Source organism: Aphanomyces astaci, assembly GCF_000520075.1.
Source record: "Aphanomyces astaci strain APO3 unplaced genomic scaffold supercont1.24, whole genome shotgun sequence".
NCBI lineage: Eukaryota > Oomycota > Saprolegniomycetes > Saprolegniales > Verrucalvaceae > Aphanomyces > Aphanomyces astaci.
In genome coordinates, this window is record NW_009798287.1 from 423,594 (window position 1) to 439,525 (window position 15,932).

At 51.4% G+C, this 15,932-nt stretch overlaps 8 protein-coding genes across 13 annotated transcripts; 3 read left to right on the forward strand and 5 right to left on the reverse strand.

The window, feature by feature from the left end:
• Nucleotides 1–648: 648 nt before the first annotated feature.
• On the reverse strand, nucleotides 649–2,763 carry H257_09725 (hypothetical protein). Of its 4 annotated transcripts, none has more exons than XM_009836048.1 (7): nucleotides 2,566–2,763; nucleotides 2,413–2,516; nucleotides 2,197–2,367; nucleotides 1,996–2,146; nucleotides 1,753–1,932; nucleotides 1,387–1,691; nucleotides 649–884 (listed from the first exon to the last, which is right to left on the reverse strand). In XM_009836048.1, the coding sequence occupies exons 1-7, from the start codon at nucleotides 2,744–2,746 to the stop codon at nucleotides 690–692; spliced, it is 1,287 nt and encodes a 428-aa protein (XP_009834350.1). In that variant the 5' UTR covers nucleotides 2,747–2,763; the 3' UTR covers nucleotides 649–689. The 4 variants fall into 4 exon arrangements, with proteins under 4 accessions (XP_009834350.1, XP_009834353.1, XP_009834352.1 ...); XM_009836051.1 differs by having other exon boundaries at nucleotides 1,350–1,691; XM_009836050.1 differs by having other exon boundaries at nucleotides 2,197–2,516.
• A 553-nt stretch (nucleotides 2,764–3,316) lies between these two features.
• Nucleotides 3,317–5,010, forward strand: H257_09726 (hypothetical protein). 3 transcript variants are annotated; one of them, XM_009836052.1, is made up of 6 exons: nucleotides 3,317–3,484; nucleotides 3,558–3,685; nucleotides 3,737–3,859; nucleotides 3,924–4,235; nucleotides 4,282–4,364; nucleotides 4,453–5,010. In XM_009836052.1, exons 1-6 carry the CDS (start codon nucleotides 3,402–3,404, stop codon nucleotides 4,684–4,686), a joined length of 963 nt encoding a protein of 320 aa, XP_009834354.1. In that variant the 5' UTR covers nucleotides 3,317–3,401; the 3' UTR covers nucleotides 4,687–5,010. The 3 variants fall into 3 exon arrangements, with proteins under 3 accessions (XP_009834354.1, XP_009834356.1, XP_009834355.1); XM_009836054.1 differs by having other exon boundaries at nucleotides 3,317–3,685; XM_009836053.1 differs by having other exon boundaries at nucleotides 3,924–4,364.
• A 197-nt stretch (nucleotides 5,011–5,207) lies between these two features.
• H257_09727 (hypothetical protein) lies at nucleotides 5,208–5,558 on the reverse strand (the record flags this gene model as incomplete). Its single annotated transcript, XM_009836055.1, has 2 exons — nucleotides 5,208–5,362; nucleotides 5,465–5,558. 2 exons carry the CDS (start codon nucleotides 5,556–5,558, stop codon nucleotides 5,208–5,210), a joined length of 249 nt encoding a protein of 82 aa, XP_009834357.1.
• A 334-nt stretch (nucleotides 5,559–5,892) lies between these two features.
• Nucleotides 5,893–7,442, reverse strand: H257_09728 (mevalonate kinase). The gene is made up of 6 exons (XM_009836056.1): nucleotides 7,256–7,442; nucleotides 6,942–7,213; nucleotides 6,785–6,892; nucleotides 6,587–6,728; nucleotides 6,333–6,512; nucleotides 5,893–6,254 (listed from the first exon to the last, which is right to left on the reverse strand). Exons 1-6 carry the CDS (start codon nucleotides 7,382–7,384, stop codon nucleotides 5,949–5,951), a joined length of 1,137 nt encoding a protein of 378 aa, XP_009834358.1. The 5' UTR covers nucleotides 7,385–7,442; the 3' UTR covers nucleotides 5,893–5,948.
• Nucleotides 7,443–7,635: 193 nt separating this feature from the next.
• Nucleotides 7,636–8,590, reverse strand: H257_09729 (hypothetical protein; the record flags this gene model as incomplete). Its single annotated transcript, XM_009836057.1, has 3 exons — nucleotides 7,636–8,238; nucleotides 8,297–8,384; nucleotides 8,427–8,590. 3 exons carry the CDS (start codon nucleotides 8,588–8,590, stop codon nucleotides 7,636–7,638), a joined length of 855 nt encoding a protein of 284 aa, XP_009834359.1.
• Nucleotides 8,591–9,376: 786 nt separating this feature from the next.
• On the reverse strand, nucleotides 9,377–9,947 carry H257_09730 (hypothetical protein; the record flags this gene model as incomplete). Its single annotated transcript, XM_009836058.1, has 2 exons — nucleotides 9,377–9,616; nucleotides 9,861–9,947. The coding sequence occupies 2 exons, from the start codon at nucleotides 9,945–9,947 to the stop codon at nucleotides 9,377–9,379; spliced, it is 327 nt and encodes a 108-aa protein (XP_009834360.1).
• Nucleotides 9,948–10,235: 288 nt separating this feature from the next.
• H257_09731 (hypothetical protein) lies at nucleotides 10,236–10,676 on the forward strand (the record flags this gene model as incomplete). Its single annotated transcript, XM_009836059.1, has 1 exon — nucleotides 10,236–10,676. One exon carries the CDS (start codon nucleotides 10,236–10,238, stop codon nucleotides 10,674–10,676), a length of 441 nt encoding a protein of 146 aa, XP_009834361.1.
• A 218-nt stretch (nucleotides 10,677–10,894) lies between these two features.
• H257_09732 (hypothetical protein) lies at nucleotides 10,895–15,405 on the forward strand (the record flags this gene model as incomplete). Its single annotated transcript, XM_009836060.1, has 13 exons — nucleotides 10,895–11,276; nucleotides 11,329–11,789; nucleotides 11,839–11,997; nucleotides 12,134–12,357; nucleotides 12,622–13,081; nucleotides 13,162–13,271; nucleotides 13,731–13,753; nucleotides 13,805–13,988; nucleotides 14,053–14,537; nucleotides 14,586–14,892; nucleotides 14,941–15,019; nucleotides 15,079–15,186; nucleotides 15,235–15,405. 13 exons carry the CDS (start codon nucleotides 10,895–10,897, stop codon nucleotides 15,376–15,378), a joined length of 3,126 nt encoding a protein of 1,041 aa, XP_009834362.1. The 3' UTR covers nucleotides 15,379–15,405.
• Between the last annotated feature and the right edge of the window lie 527 nt (nucleotides 15,406–15,932).

The following is a 15,932-nucleotide window of genomic DNA, read 5'->3' on the forward strand; positions in this document are numbered from 1 at the left end:
GACCATCTGTGCACGATTGCTACCTTTGCTAGCTTTAGTGCCCAAGGGTGTAGTGATTACTCCGGAGTATTTACGTAGCCACGATGGGAGTGAAATTAAAACTTTCGGATTGAAGACACAATCTATATTGTGAATTCGCTATAAACTTCCAAAATTCGCCTGGTTTTGTCTACTCAATATTGAATAATCACGCCAGAGTTTTTGATTGGTTGAATGTACTTGTCTTTTCGAGCCAATCAAATCCACTCAAAAATGGATTAGCCAATAGCGTCGATGATTCGTGATTGGATTCACTGGTGAGATCATTCGATTTCGTATCGAATATACCACAATAATGCCACCATACCATTTAACCACGAACGTCTAACTACTGTTACTTCAAAATCCTTTTGCTGCAATCGACAACATTCATATACCTACTATATGTGCAGGTTTACGTTCCCAAGGTGGGCAATACGACTACCACCTAGGGTTCTATCGATGTGGGATACAGTACTGTACATACAGTTTACGTACAGTAGATTAACCACGTCGAACATTTTTACGATCCTATTATTCTCATAATAAAGACATGATGGAAGCCACCTAGCCAGACAGCCAGCCAGCCCTCCACAACACCAATCACAGTTCACTTCCCACCAAATACAATGGGCAACAACTGGACTTTATATTTTTTTATTCGTTCTCTATCACAGGGACATCATTTCGTAGAGCAACATGTACGCTTTGGCCCGTCGGACGTCGGCTACGGACACGTCGACAACGTGCTCGTCTGAGATGTGGACCCAATGCGACGACGTGACTCGGCGGTAGCACGTGTAGTGACCTCCCCGTTCGTTGCCATGGTGAACCACCACCGCCACCAGCGCATACGAGATCGGTTCCTACGCATCCTGTTATTACAAGACATCTCGATGATCCTCCTATATTCATTCAACCTTCATCTACATACAAGGAATCTATCAACCCATGGAGGTAGTAGTAGGGGTAGGAATTTCAACACAGGACATTTGACATACAAATGTACACTTGGCTATTGTGAATTCACTATAACGTTCCAAACTTCGCCTGGTGTGTCTAATCAGTATTGAATCACGCGGGAGTTCTGATTGGTTGAATATACTTGTCCTTGCTGTAAGAGCCAATCAAATCCACTCAAAAAAATAGATTAGCCAATAGCGTCGATTCGATTGGACATAGGGGTCTGGAAATTCGTATCGAATCGACAATATTAAGCCCATCAATAACATATATACCCAATGACCATGTCAATAGTATTCCAAAAATGGTGATATATATATAGCCAAATCTGTCCATCAACATGATATTTCCACATATGGAGATCGTACGCTCCTACACAAATATATGGAGGGGCGTAAGTCGTACACAGTGCCGAACCAGCGGTGCCGTGAGCCGCAACCTGTCGTCGAATGCCAGATGGACGTCCAGCTTGACGACCGTGTCGCTCACGTAGACATTTCGGTTGATGTGAAACAGCAGCACCCGCGGAGGTCGCACCAGTTCGACGTGTCGCAGGAATGTCGCGTGTGTCCGGGCAATGTCGAGGGGATCTGTGACACCGTTTGTCTCCCACACGACACGTTGGTCTGGCGTCCAGCAGTGCGGATCGTCCAAGTCGATGTCGCATACGCCGCTGCTCCTGCTCTGCTCCACCCGCTTTGCCAGCATATCTATCCATTCTTTCAGTTCACGTACATTGTGTACATGGACGAGATGCACATATGTATGTACCTCGTAGTTGGGCTCGGCAATACAAATCATACACGGAATAGTTAGATGACGAACGATGTCGGCCGTCGTCGTTCTTGTCACCACACAAGTCAACAGGCGTCGATGTGGTCGCAAGGGTGTCCAGTTTACGATCCAGGTCCTCAACGTATTGCACCAGTGTGCAGTGCGAGCACTCCACCCCTGCATATATTCAAAAGGACTCGGTGACGACGACATTGGGATGACCATAGCAATCGAATGGACCTTCGATGCGTTCTTGGCTCGTGTAATGCAACAGCGACTCGCGAAGGGTGCCGAACGGCCGCTGGCCATCCATGAACGGACACAGCGACAGCTTGAGGTCGAGAAAGTAGTCGGTGGAGATGGGTTTCGCCTTCTGGCAGACATTGCACTCCTACACTCGCCCCACATCAACCTCATGGAGCACGACAGCACAAACTACACCAGGAGGTTGCCCGTGAGGCCATAGAACGGATGGATCGGAGCCGACGTCCCGTCGGCGGTGAACGGCGCGCGGGCGGGGAGTAGCGTCGACAACGAGCATGTGTCGGGTTTGGACTGGTTGATCTCTTTCTCGAGTTTCTCCATGATGAACTGGAACCCTTCCTCGGCATCCTAATGGGGCAACTAACATGCGTCCAAGGTCGAGCCGACGCGTACCTGTTGGTGCATGCCACGGAACATGGACGTGTCTTCCGACAGCATGCAATTGAGATCTCGAGGCACGACGGAACGAATGTACTTTCGAGGCTGGGGCGACAGGTCTACGCCAAAGTGCATGATACTACCATGGGGCGGAGGGGCAATGGGTACCTGACAGGCATTGCTGGAGCACCGCAGCGAAAGGCCGTTGCTCAGAGGCGGCCTCTCCGGCGTCGATGAGCCCTGCTACGTACTCTTGAAAGAACTGGGATGCAGCCAGTGCCTGCAGGACTGCATTGAAGTAGCACGTGTTGCCAAGGTTCCGAAGGCCGGGAACAGTGACATCGGCCATGTCCTCGTTAAACTGGGGTCAATCACACTATTTATGTGAACTTGAAATAGGGTGATTTAGTGTAAGTTTATATTGAACCTTCGCTTTATGGAACGACATTTAAATGTTCACAGGTTCGTTTATGACTTTGACTACATTTAAAAAAATGAAGTCAATGTCAAAAACGAACCTGTGAATAAGGACATACCGTGCAGCGTATACAGGTTTAGACAGCCATATAGATTTGGACTCATCTATAAAATTATATAGTTGGATTATTACACTTGATTATTGTATGCATGTGGTAATGGAAACTATCCGTATCCAGATAATTGGCCCCAATCTATATACGGTACTTCGAAGTATTCTATAAATTCGAGAATTTCTGAAAACTCGACAATATTTCAGAAATTCTCCAATCTGACAATGGCCTTCCACGACGACGAAAGCAAGTAGGATCTGCGCATATATTTCAATACAATGTAATTCAAACGACCAACAATTCTATCCTTTTTCCCCTTTGAAAAGTAATACCAAACCTTGCTATTTGTATGCAAGAATACCAAGCTATTTGTATGCCAGAATTGGAATGTTCACTACACAACACCTTGAGAGCACGGTAGAAGCGCGCGCACACAAGGCTTCCGCGGCCAAAGCAGTCGACTGTACCGGTACTATGACGGCGAACTTCGATTCCGACGATTACTACGAGAACCTGGGTGTTCAACGCGAGGCGACGGAAGTCGAGATCAAAGCTGCGTACGTCCTCCGTTCAGGAGGAGGCTGCACTCCATGCTCATCTTGGTCGTCCTTCATGTCGCTATTTGTGTAGCTACCGCAAGTTGGCGATCAAGTACCACCCGGACAAGAATCTGCTCAACATTCAAGCCACCGAGAAGAAGTTTAAGATTGTCGGGGAAGCGTACAATGTCTTGTCCGACCCCAAGACGCGACGCACATGTACACGTGTTGTTGCCGTGGTGATCTGATTGCCTGACTTGGTTGATGTAGACGACGAGTTTGGGAAAGCAGGGATCGAATCCCATGCGCAGCCTGTGACGATGGACATGGCGATGGAGATCTTTGAAGAGTTTTATCGCTTTGGCGAGGCTATGAACCCCAATGCGCCCGCAGGTATGGTCGACAGCCGCCCCTTTTTCATTCTAGGTTACACCATGAACCTCATATCGTTCGATAGCGTCCAAAGGCATCAAGCGCGTGGCTGTAGGAATGCTCTATGCTCCTGCGAAAGGCATTCTGTACGGCGGCCGAGCCATCTTGGGAGGGGTAGTTGTCGGAACTACCGCCGTCGCCGTCGGCTTAAGCGGCATGGCCGTGAGCATTGGTATGGGCGTCAAGGAGATGGGGGAAGCGAGCATCAACTGCGCTTCCAAGTCATCCCGCGAACGTCGACGGAGCGCCGCCCAGTCGGAAAGCAACCGCCGCTCCAGCAGTGCGTCCGAGCACTCGACGCCACCACCGACCATCCCGGCGCCTCACATGGCCGCGGGTAGGAATATATATATATATCCATCCTGTGACTAAATCTCAACCAGCCGACGAACAAGAAAACCATATCCCGACCTTCATGGGAGGTTTGAAGAAGGCGACTGTGAGCGCCGTGGCCATTCCCTTGGCGGTAAATACTTCAGCATTGAACTTGCCTAATCGATCTCCCTTGTACTTCTACTATATGCCAGTCTCACACTATGGATATGTTTGTTTAGGCTGTGTTTAGCGGCGGTGCATTCATCTTCGGAGGCACTTTACTCGCGGGGGGGTACTTGGTGGGCGGGATAGCCGGGGCCATTCACAACATTTCGTCCGGCGTGCGGGAAATCAAAGCAGCGTCTAAGCAACAACACAATCAATCGACGCATGATTGCCGAGCTTCGACGCCGGTTGCCGACGCTGCCAGTACCGACTACCATCGCCCCCTCCATACTGAAACCAAGTCATGAGATCATATCAAGAGCGCGTGGTTGCACGCACGGGTGTGTGCGTGCGTACATCGCAGCGTGTTTTACGATTCCCTGGTATCGAGTAACTTATAACGATTTATGTGACCAGAGTTGCATGTCGAGGTACTACTGGATCGCTACCCCCAAACGATTCCCATCTCGAAGTACTATGCCATCGTTCGGTAGGTTACCCTGCAGAGATAGTATCATGTACAGCACCAGTAAATGTCCACGATCAATTCCCAGGCCCTAACACTACGAAAGTGACCACCACTTATAAGTCGAACGGCAGAGTTTAGAATCACTTAAAAGCTTCAATAATCCATCGACTAGCTCTAAACCCCTTGAACGAGACGACGAGTTTGACAAGAAAGCCCCTCGCGGAACTTCCTCCATGGTGGCCATTGACCTTGCACTGGGCTGTGCATATCTTGAGATGCAAACTTGATATGGCGATGCCCAATGATACCATTTCTGTTCCCCCTGGCTGAATCGAAGTCGCCCTACATGTACCTCCAGTATCATGGCACGAGCAACTGCCAGTGCAATGTATGGGGGGTGGCATCCTCGGGGGGGGGGCTTTGCATGGCGGCGTTTTTGCGGGCCCGACGGCCGTCGGTATGGTCCAACGTCGGATTGCAAAAAGCCACCATCGTTGTCGACCCGATCGCCTTGCCTGATGCAGATCGTTGATACCACTGTACATATACAGTAAGGACCGAATATCGCTTTGACATAAGAGGGTGCCAATTGCCCCTTCAATTTACAGTAACACCACCCCCAAATACGATGCTCATCACGATCGAGGGGGTGACAGACAGTTGGTTGTTGTCAGTGGTGTGATGGCCACTGCAATGGTTGGCATGAACCATTATGTCGTACCTGGGAATTCGCATATCGGCAGAGTGGCGAGAGTCAAGTCCTATGAACGCCTACAGGCAAAACCCGTCCGGAATCACAACAGAATAACTCTGATGGTCCCCGCATCAACCAGCAAGTACTACTACTACTACTAGTAGTAGTACTACAGTGCCTAAACAGCATAACGTTACTCGGAGTAATTACGTTCACGTTAGTAATACTAGAAGCAACATGTTTGGGGGCGTGTATAGCTTTGTGTTGTCGGCTTGTATCATTATAGTCGTGTGGTGCGCAGTCACCGAAACAGTTGCATGGATGTACATAGGTATGTAAGAAGTGGCCAAATTGCAAAGTCAAATGCAACAGCTCTATGATATATTCCCACTCTAATTCGAGGTACGCTACACAGTCGCGAGTGAAAACTTGACGCCCGGCCCCCCCAACACTGTTTCCACGCACGTAAACCCGTGCTTGGCCAAGTCGGCTTTGAGAGCCGCCACCGCGCCTTCGTCCGTGTCGTCGGGGATGAACGTGATGGTGCACCCGCCACCGCCCGCGCCCGTAAGTTTCGTGGGCAAAAGGGGGTTTGCCAGATTCACGACCGTGTCGATCGCTGGATGGCTGACTCCCACTTGGGCCAACAGCGTTTGGTTGAGACGGATCATCGCTTGAAACTCTGTCTGCGAAAACGTCCGCGGTGTCTCAGCCTAGGTGCCACCACAACGCCACCGAATCAACCCCCAAACGTTGTCGCACACTGGATATGTACTACATGAACCACGTACTTGTCGTTGAAACGCCTCGATGATGCTGCGAATGGCTTCAAAGCGGCCGTCGACGAACGCGGGGTCGGCGGTGTGCAGCGCCCGCACCTTTGCGACCAAGTGTTTGGTCTCTCGAGGTACGTGCGTGTTGGTGAGGAGGAAGCGGAGCGTCGGCAGGTCTTGCAGCGCTTTCATCTGGGACTGTATCACAGCACATGAACACAATATTCTTTACGACGGGAACGCTCTAGTAGTAGTATGCTGGTCGTTGTTACCTGCGGCTGCTTTTGATACAGAATGGCCCCGCCATACGTAGACACGGTGTTGTCGACGCCAGATGGATCGTCATGCAACAACACTTCGGCCGCAAATGCATGCGCATTGATCGTATCCAACGGCACGACGTCGTGGCGGCTTCTACTCGATGGGATTCGCATTGGACGAATTGGGTTATGTTGATGAGTCTCATGTACCGGAGTAAGGCGGCCGCCACGGACACGCAAAACGCCGCCGACGAGCCGAGGCCGGCGCCCACTGGAAAGTCCCCGGACGTCACGTGGAGCTGCACGCCAACCGACAGTCTAACTCGGACACATGAAACCATGTGACATGGGATTGATGTCGCCATACTCGTCGAAAAGCTCCGGCAGGATGGCCAAGACGAGGAAGAGCGCGGGGCGGAGTGCATTCGCGTCCTTCGGATGTTGGTCAGACAAGAAATCGACCAGCGCAGCAGTGATAGCCGCCGACGGTCGCGGCAGGAAGGTGTCGTTGGCGGCCGAGGCACCACCAATCGCCGCTTTGATCGCTTGAAGCGACCACGAACGAGACAGAGGCTGACCGTCTTTCATGCTTGTGAGGTTCAGAAGAGACACGGCGACGGTGGGCTCGCCGCCAAAGGTCTATGCACGGGTCAATCTGACGTAGAGCCATCGATCACGTACGACGTGCGTGGACACCCGCAGGTCGGAGACGGCGGCGGCAACGGCGGGGATTCCGTACACGACGGCATGCTCGCCGAAGAGAATGACTTTGCCAGGCGCGCTAGCTTGTGCTGCTACAAACGAAGGCATGGTGGGTGGCAGTTTGGTGGCGAGGTCGTTGTGACACGGAAAGGAGTACGAACCAGACGGGTGACCACGATCATGTAAAAAAACAACCCAAAAGTACTCGAAAAATAGTATCAACAATTTCAAAAATGATACAATTCTGAACAGCATGATGGCCTTACTAACTTATTCGTTGCACCACCACAGTGGCGGCGGCGATGACGCTCTTAACGCTAAGGGAAATCTCATCAAAATACACTATCGTTATTGTACGATTAAATAAACACTTGGTCGGTCAACACCTGCAGGTACATGGCGACGGGGCCGTGCGACCGCACCCGACTGTGGAGCGTGAGGACGCTGTACTGGGGGAAATACTGACTAGGTGCAGGCTTGACCGTGACTCCGTTCAATCGCAATTTCATCTGCACTGAAGTGTCTGGAACCATCGACAGCACAGTGACTTGGTAGTGTCCTGCGTGGAGAACGACAATCGCCTTGGTGTTCTTCTTGAGCGTAAAGCGCGCCCACGGGATCGTGTGGAGGTCCCACTCGACGGGGGCAGGGTATCGCGTCCATTTTGTGGTGGCTACAAACAGGACGGAGCCTTGTCGAGGGCGGGGGGGTTGCGCCGTCGTCCACAACGGCATCAAATAAAACGCAAACCAGCACGGCCGAGGCCCCGTTTCGCGTTCGCCCGTCCGTGACTTCTTCTTCCCTGTGGCCGATGATGTTAGGGATCCCACCGCGGCCATGGCCATGGTCAAGCGCAAGAGGTCGTGACCGAGGTTGGTCAGCTCAATGCTGCTTCGAAACCCATTGCCCCCCCCCGCTCGCTTTCGACCAAGTACTTGCGTCGCCAACGCACAAAGCGCGCCCTATCGCATGCACTTGAGCGAAACGACGGACACAATGCAAGGCACTACACATACATACGTCCAACGCGTGGAGGATTGCCCGAGGGGGGATAGCTGAGGGAGCGGGGGGCGTCGCATGGTCTGCAAAGTCTTGGACGTCGCATCGCCTAGCAAAGATATGAGTCGGATAGCATACCAGACGAGCATACCAGGTGGTATGAGAGTACACCGAGTAGAGGTCGATGGAGACGGGGACAATGCTGTCCTGGGTCGACGTCAGCTTGATATGGTACAGGTTTGCATCAACTTGGATCGACGGGAACGTGACATTGGCGAACTTGGTCGTGACGTCGTGGCTTTTTGTGCGACGCATCGGCAACTGACTGATGGGGGGGATTCGGAAGCGTTTGCCTGGGACGAGACGATGATGGAATATATAGGTATGCCCTGATTATTACTTTGTGCACAAGTACAGTAGTAGTGATCTCAACACCCCAAAAACGTTGTATGTAACTGTACTGCTCACCCGTACAAATGCTATAACGCAACCGTGTCTGCTTGATTTCACGAGAATGTGGCTGCCACTTGATACTTGAAAAATGATATTTCGATCGACGCAACAACATGCTGACGACATGCAGATATTTGCTCGAATGAAGTTCACTGTCAGTCGCCTTAGTGACACTTTCTGAAGTCCGATGATATATAGGATACATAGCCCCAGGTTGCAATACATCCTTCTACAACAATCCAACTACTTTAACCTCGGCTACGATGCTTCCGCCTCCTCGGGTGTGGCACGTCCACCGAACCAAGCAGTCAAGTTCGGGCCTAACGTTAGTGCAAAGTCCCCATCGACGGTGAATATCAACATTGGATTAACAAATTCTCCATAGTTGATAGAACTAGTCCAATGAGTTTATACATAACGTGATGATTTTGCTGAAATTGCACCAAGGGCAGCAACACACCGCGTCGGGTAAGTCTGTCCGTGCGACCAACGTGAGTCCCCCCATGGCTAGTCGCCGCACCAACAACACCTTCGCAGGCTTATATCCATTCAACCTGACCAAAATCCATCCCCTCATTCAACCTGACCAAAATCCATCCCCTCGCTTTATGAATCACCCAAACATCGAAAGCTCACGAGCACTACATACTACTTTGCGTAAAACTGACTGAACGACGATGTCAAGGTGGGCGGGGACAGGCCATGTGACGTGGGGTAAGCTTTGCCGTCCAAGAGGTCACGAGACCATGCCACGTCATCGAGATGCCACCGACGGGCGATCGAACTCAAGCGCCCCGATGGCAACGCGTCGGAGGCCGTCGAAGCAGGTCGAAGGGGAAGCGTCGACTGTCCAGCAGGCTTTGTAGTGGATGGCGATGCTTGACTGGGCTACCATCAGCCACCACATCTTGATGTGTGATAGGCGTTTTGGTCCAACAAAATCGATCGATGTCGCCGAGGAAATATATATTACTAGTACCATCGAACGAGACATGTCGTGCAGAGACGACGATTATTAGTCAAATGCAATGTGACACTGTCGCACACGCTGTAGTTAGAACGTGGCAAACCGCACAACGTCCACGGCTGGCTGCAGTCAACAAGCTGCCGTATTTTCATCGACCAGACAGACCACGACGTCATTCAATCGGTTGGAAGGTGTCCCAAACGGGCAAGGTCCCGGCCGCAAGATCAAGTCGCAACCGCCCAGCAGGAACATTCCAAACGGTTCCAGTCAGCGTTACCCGTTCGGTGTACAAGGCGATGCTGCTGGAGAATGTTATCCCTGCCATCAAGGTGAAATGGCCAAAAGGGGTGTGGACGAAGCATCATCATTCAACAGGACAACGCCCGCCCACATGTGCCTCCCTGCGACACTGACATCGTGGCGGCCTGTCAAAGTGATCTGGGGTTCTTCCGTGCGATCCAGACACTCCAAGCGAAGAACACCTCCCGCTGCATTGACGACATTGTTGCCGCCACGGAGTAAGCGTGGAGTGAAGTCTGCATGCAGACCCTCAACTACAACTTCCTGACCCTCCAAGCCTGCATGCGTGAAACGATATGCGCTCAAGGCAACAACAACTACAAGATTCCTCATGGCGGTAAGGCGAAACTGTTGGCTCGTGGGCTTTTGCCCCACGTCCTGGCAGCAGACAATGAGGCCGTGGAGTGCGGTTTCCAGCAGCTTGACGAGTCTGACGTCAGTGCAAAGTTTGACCAACTGGCCGTGGAAGTGTCCGAAGCTATGGAGATGTCTGAATTCAGCTCTCAGTTGGAAAAGCTGATTGTCAACGACGAGCTCAAGGAGGACGCAGATGCTATTCGATGGGCTGCGAACACGCAAGCATTAGCGTCGCATTCACGTCTCGCGAAAACAATCGATGCTAGGCTTGAAACGGTAATAAGGCAAGTATGTACGCACTTGCGAGTAAGCCAGTCCATATAGCATTGCGCTTCTCAGTGCGGACGCCAAAAAGCGATCAGGGTGAAGGGGATCTTGATGGAATTGATGGTCCAATCAAAGATCGGGAATTAAATGTCGTCGAATTGCAATTATATTCACAACCTTGATATTGTCCTCAAATATAAAAAAAAATCCGGCATTAAAATACGTGAGAACAGCATATTTGGATACACTTTCCCTTTTTGCCTGCATCCGAGAAGATGGCGCGTTCCAAGAAAGGCGCGAGTAAGCACGACGAGAAATCCAATGCAGAACAACACGAACGCCTCCTCGACGAGCCGACATACCATGACATGGACACCCCTGTGTCGGCAGATGCAGGTTTTGTGACCCGCAAGGTGAAACGGAATGGAGCATGGTGCTCGTTCGTGTGGTTGGGGTTGATCGCCGTGGGGGTTGTGGCGATCGTTGCAATCCTGAAGGTCTCCAAGCAAGGCGACGAATTCCCCACGGTGAAGCCGTGGCTTCCCTCGCAATACGAAGCGAGCATCACGTTTCGCATGCCTTACATGAACTTGGTGGAACCCGTGTTTGTGCACACGGACGAAGTACTCGGCGCTCAAAAGCTGAGCTTCTACGGTGGTACGCCCAGACTCCATGTGCCTTTGCAGAGGGATTCATGACGGTTCTGTAGGCACCCAAGAGTACATATTGAACGTGACCGGGCCGTCGTACCAGATCATCCCTGTGATTGACTCGATCAAGTGCTTCACGGACGGCCCTTCGTCGCTGCAACACATTTTCCCGCGGTTGACGGCGTTTGAACCCATGCACGGGAAGACCGTTGTGAACTCGATTGAGTGCTTCACGTGGAAGTACGACGTGGCGAGCACCCCCGACAACAGCTCGTACATTGGCACGTACAAATTGTACGTGAACGCCGTCACGAACGCCCTGGTGCAGTTCCATTTCGTCGGCCATAACGTCGTGCTGGGCGGCAGCCATACGGACGAGTACATCATCGACTACAACTACATCCGTGAAGGTCCCGTCGCCCCGCAGACGTTCCATTACCGCGTGGACACGTTGAATTGCACTGGTTCGTCCGACGAGACTATCAACGTGCCTACTTCGCTGTCTTCCCCATGGCTTGACGTACGTAAACTCGCCAAATCGTGCGTGGTCTGAGGGTTGGTTGTTGTAGCTCCACATGCGCATGCCCGAAGGCCACGACGCGCGCATGGAAGCGTTTGACCAGTTTGCCCTGCAGCACGGCAAGTCGTTCGATTCTTCGTCCGAGACGATGCATCGTGCGTCTGTGTTTCATGCGAACATGCAATACATCAACTCGATGAATCGCAAGGTACACAAACCCTCAACATGCTGCGATTTTCGGCTACTCAACGCCGACTTGTAGCTTGGATCTTTCTCTCATTTTATCTTCCTTTTGGCTCTAGTATAAACCATGCAGCAGTGACGCATCGATGCTGTTGTTCTAGGGGCTGAGCTACTCGTTGGCCATGAACCACTTGGGCGACCGCACCCACGACGAAATGAAAGCGATGTTTGGCCGCAAGTCGTTGAAACGGGCGGCCGACAACGAGGCGGGTGGTGTGTATGAGCTCAAGCACGTGACGTTGCCTGACGAATGGGATTGGCGCCCCCAAGGCGGCGTCACGCCTGTGAAAGACCAGGGCAACTGCGGGTCGTGCTGGACATTTGGGTACGTCATCTGTGACATCGTCCAGTCCATGTTGGTGCCTTCCTTGTATACATGTATTGGAGATATTGAATATATATTAGGATCCCGTTGTATTGAATCTCGCCGAGCGAAATTCCTTGTTGCTGATTGGCTACTAGAATCCATTTTCGATTTTCTATGGAAAGGGCAAAGTGGATACATATTCGCCAATACCATGTCTTGGCATTTAATCAAAATTGAAAAAAGAAAAAAATCGACTGGCATGATATTTTTGTTTGTGAATAGCACCACGGGGGCCCTGGAAGGGCAATGGTACCGCAAGACGAACCACACGGTCTCGTTTTCGCAGCAGAATTTGCTCGACTGTTCATGGGACGAAGGCAACAACGCGTGCAACGGCGGCTTGGACTACCAGGCGTACCGGTGGATCATCAAGCACGGCGGGTTGGAACCCGAGGCGACCTACGGCTCGTACAAGAACCTCCCTGGCTTTTGCCACTTCAACGCGTCCAACGCCCTGGCGCGAGTGACGTCGTTTGTCAACATTTCCGGCGTCAACAAGCTCAACGAGGCACTGGTGACGGTCGGTCCGCTGTCTGTGTCGATCGATGCGACCCCCCCGTCGTTCTACTTTTATGCCGGTGGGTACTACAACGATTTGAATTGCAAGAGCGGCATCGACGATCTCGATCATTCCGTCGTGGCCGTGGGATACACCAAGCACCTGGGAAAGACGTACACGTTGGTACGGATGTGCATATATATACAGTATGCATTGTGGCTGGATCTATATGTACTTTGTTCTGAACGGGGAGGGGGGTGTAGGTGAAAAACTCGTGGAGTACGCACTGGGGCGACAACGGGTACATCAAGATTGCGCAAGAAGACAACATCTGCGGCGTCGCGACGAGTCCAACGTACCCCGTGCTCGCATAGTGTTGCTAACAGTTGAACCGATTAATGCATTTTATATACATGCGCCGTGGAGATTTTCACTATTAGATTCGGTACGAATTTCTGGACCGGGCACCAATCTCTCCCATTGGTCAATCCGAAATTACTTGTCGCTGATTGGCTACAATCCATTTCGATTTTCTACTGGAAAAGGCGAAGTGGATATCAGCCAATCAGATGTCTCAGATCAGTTGAACGAACCAAATTTGAAGAAAGTCGACAACCTGATGTTCGACAACATACTCGACTCTTATTGGGTTGGGATGGACCAATCGTATGCAGATGCTAAAAATAGCCTCAATACAATATATCATGCCAATCATTTGCACCATGGGAATTGTTGCTGCGATGTCCTGGCTATGGGGTCTACTGTGGTGTACTCTGGCCAGTGTTGTCGCCGATGGCAATGGGGTTACCCGTGGTAGTAGTATTACAACTAGTACTGGCGTGGCTGCAAAACACAGTACGTACCTCGCGAGCAGAACCAATAACTGACGAGGTGGTGGGATTTCAGACTTGATCCGTATTCCACTTGTAAACTACGACCAGCTCCAGTTCTACGGCACGATCTACGTGGGGTCGCCGCCACAGCCGTTCAAAGTGATTTTTGACACAGGGTCGAGCGACATCTGGGTCCCGTCGGCCTCGTGTGCCGCGTGCTCGGGCGCCCAGCGGTACCATGCCAACGCATCGTCCTCGTAAGAAATCCACATCAGATCATCACGGGATGATGCCATCTATAATAGTATTACGTGACTCCAGGTTTACCACGGACGGACAGTCGTTTACAGTGTCGTACGGCAGCGGGTCCGTTTCCGGCGCAGTGTTTGACGACGTGATAACAATGGGAACGGAGGACGTGGATGGAGTCAGTGGTGGTGGCGGAATAGCCGTGCGGTGCCGCCTGGGCCAAATCGAAAGCGAAGACATCAAGATCCAACAATTTGAGTCGGAAGGGATCGTGGGCTTGGGGTTTGCCGCGTTGGCATCCATCACCACGAGCCCGTTTGTCCACGACGCTTTGGGGCTTGGAGTGTTTTCCCTGTACATTAGCCCCTTGCCAAACGACAACGCCCCGCCCTCGCAGTTGATTCTGGGTGGTACTACACAACCCAGAGATCGATCGATTCATGAGTTGAATGACCATTCGTTCGATGCTAAATATGACAAAGTAGGGGTCGACCCCAACCTGGCAGGCCCGAACGCGTCCTGGCACTACTTTCCCCTGCTCGATCCACAACATTACGGTGAAACCATTGACCCTTTTTTATGGGGAAACTCAACGATTGCAGTAGACGTCGAGGGCTTTTGGGCGATTGAAATGACCGGCATGGAAGTGGCCGCCACGCGTATCAACACTGACCTGGCACCACACGTCGCAGTGATTGATTCCGGCACGTCGTTGATGTTGCTTCCCGTGGCCGTGTTCTTGGATCTGATGGAGCACCTTTGCCGCCACCTGGACCCCCAAGCCCCCTGTGATACCCCCCTCATCCACGGGATTCAGTGCACAGACTGCACGCACGCGTTCTTCCCCCCCCTGTCGCTTCGATTCACGGCCCACGGACCTCTGGTTACCCTCCAAGCCACCGATTACGTTCGGTACGATCATCGAATCCGGGGGGGTAGTTGATGGACTATTTGTCACAGGTGCGAATACTCGACTTGCTCGCCTCAAATTGACGTGAGCTCAACCACGTTTTACGTGTTGGGCGACATTTTCCTACGGGTATTGTGCAGCACAACATGTTACGAAGGTTCAACTTATACTGGTATTTTGAACGGTAGGCATACTACACTGTGTTCGATGTACACCACGCACGAGTGGGCTTTGCATGCGCTGGTCAACATTTGTGCGATGGAGGGGTGAAGCCACCCCTGTACATTGAGCCTCCGGTATATAAAGTGCCCGAAATAAGAAGTTCACGCTTGTGTTGTGCGCAGGTATCGACGCTCGAGACCATCTCCAGGCTGTACGCCCACGGATTTGCACTGGTCGCGACGGTGTTTGCCATCAAGTGGATGTGGCAAGAGATCCGACATGGGCAGCGCATGTGGTCGGCCAAAGTCACAGCTCAAGTGGTGTAGGGATATTGATGAAATTCAAAGTATTTATCTTGATTGTGAACGAGCCTTTTTTTCACAACCAGCTTCTACACGTGATTGATGACAACCAAATTATGTACTACTTATACACGCCGTGGTAAAACAGCATGCATAAGTTACTCGCTTTTTTCTACTACTATTGTGAATCAACATGTCTTCCAAGGAGCAAAGTCCTATTACATATAAATACTAGGTAGTAAGTACTATAGTTGACGAAATATACTTGTACCTTTGCTGTGCATTGGCAGTCGTCGCATCGGCCCATAACGCACGGCTTTTCGAGCAATTACCGTATACTAACTAGTACATATTACGACAGTAGCGGGGCGGGGCTTGAGCTGAGCATGGCTATAAACAGTCCATGAAGAAGAGTTGAAGCCAGTTGTTGAAGGTGAACTTGGTGAGGTCGACCCCACACGGCTTGTGCAGGGGAGATGCTGGTGTAGAGTTATTTGCATTTGACTTTTTTGACAACGAGATGGCTTTGTTGCCCCGCACCAGATCAATGGTTGTGCGGATTTATAGTTAAGGAACCA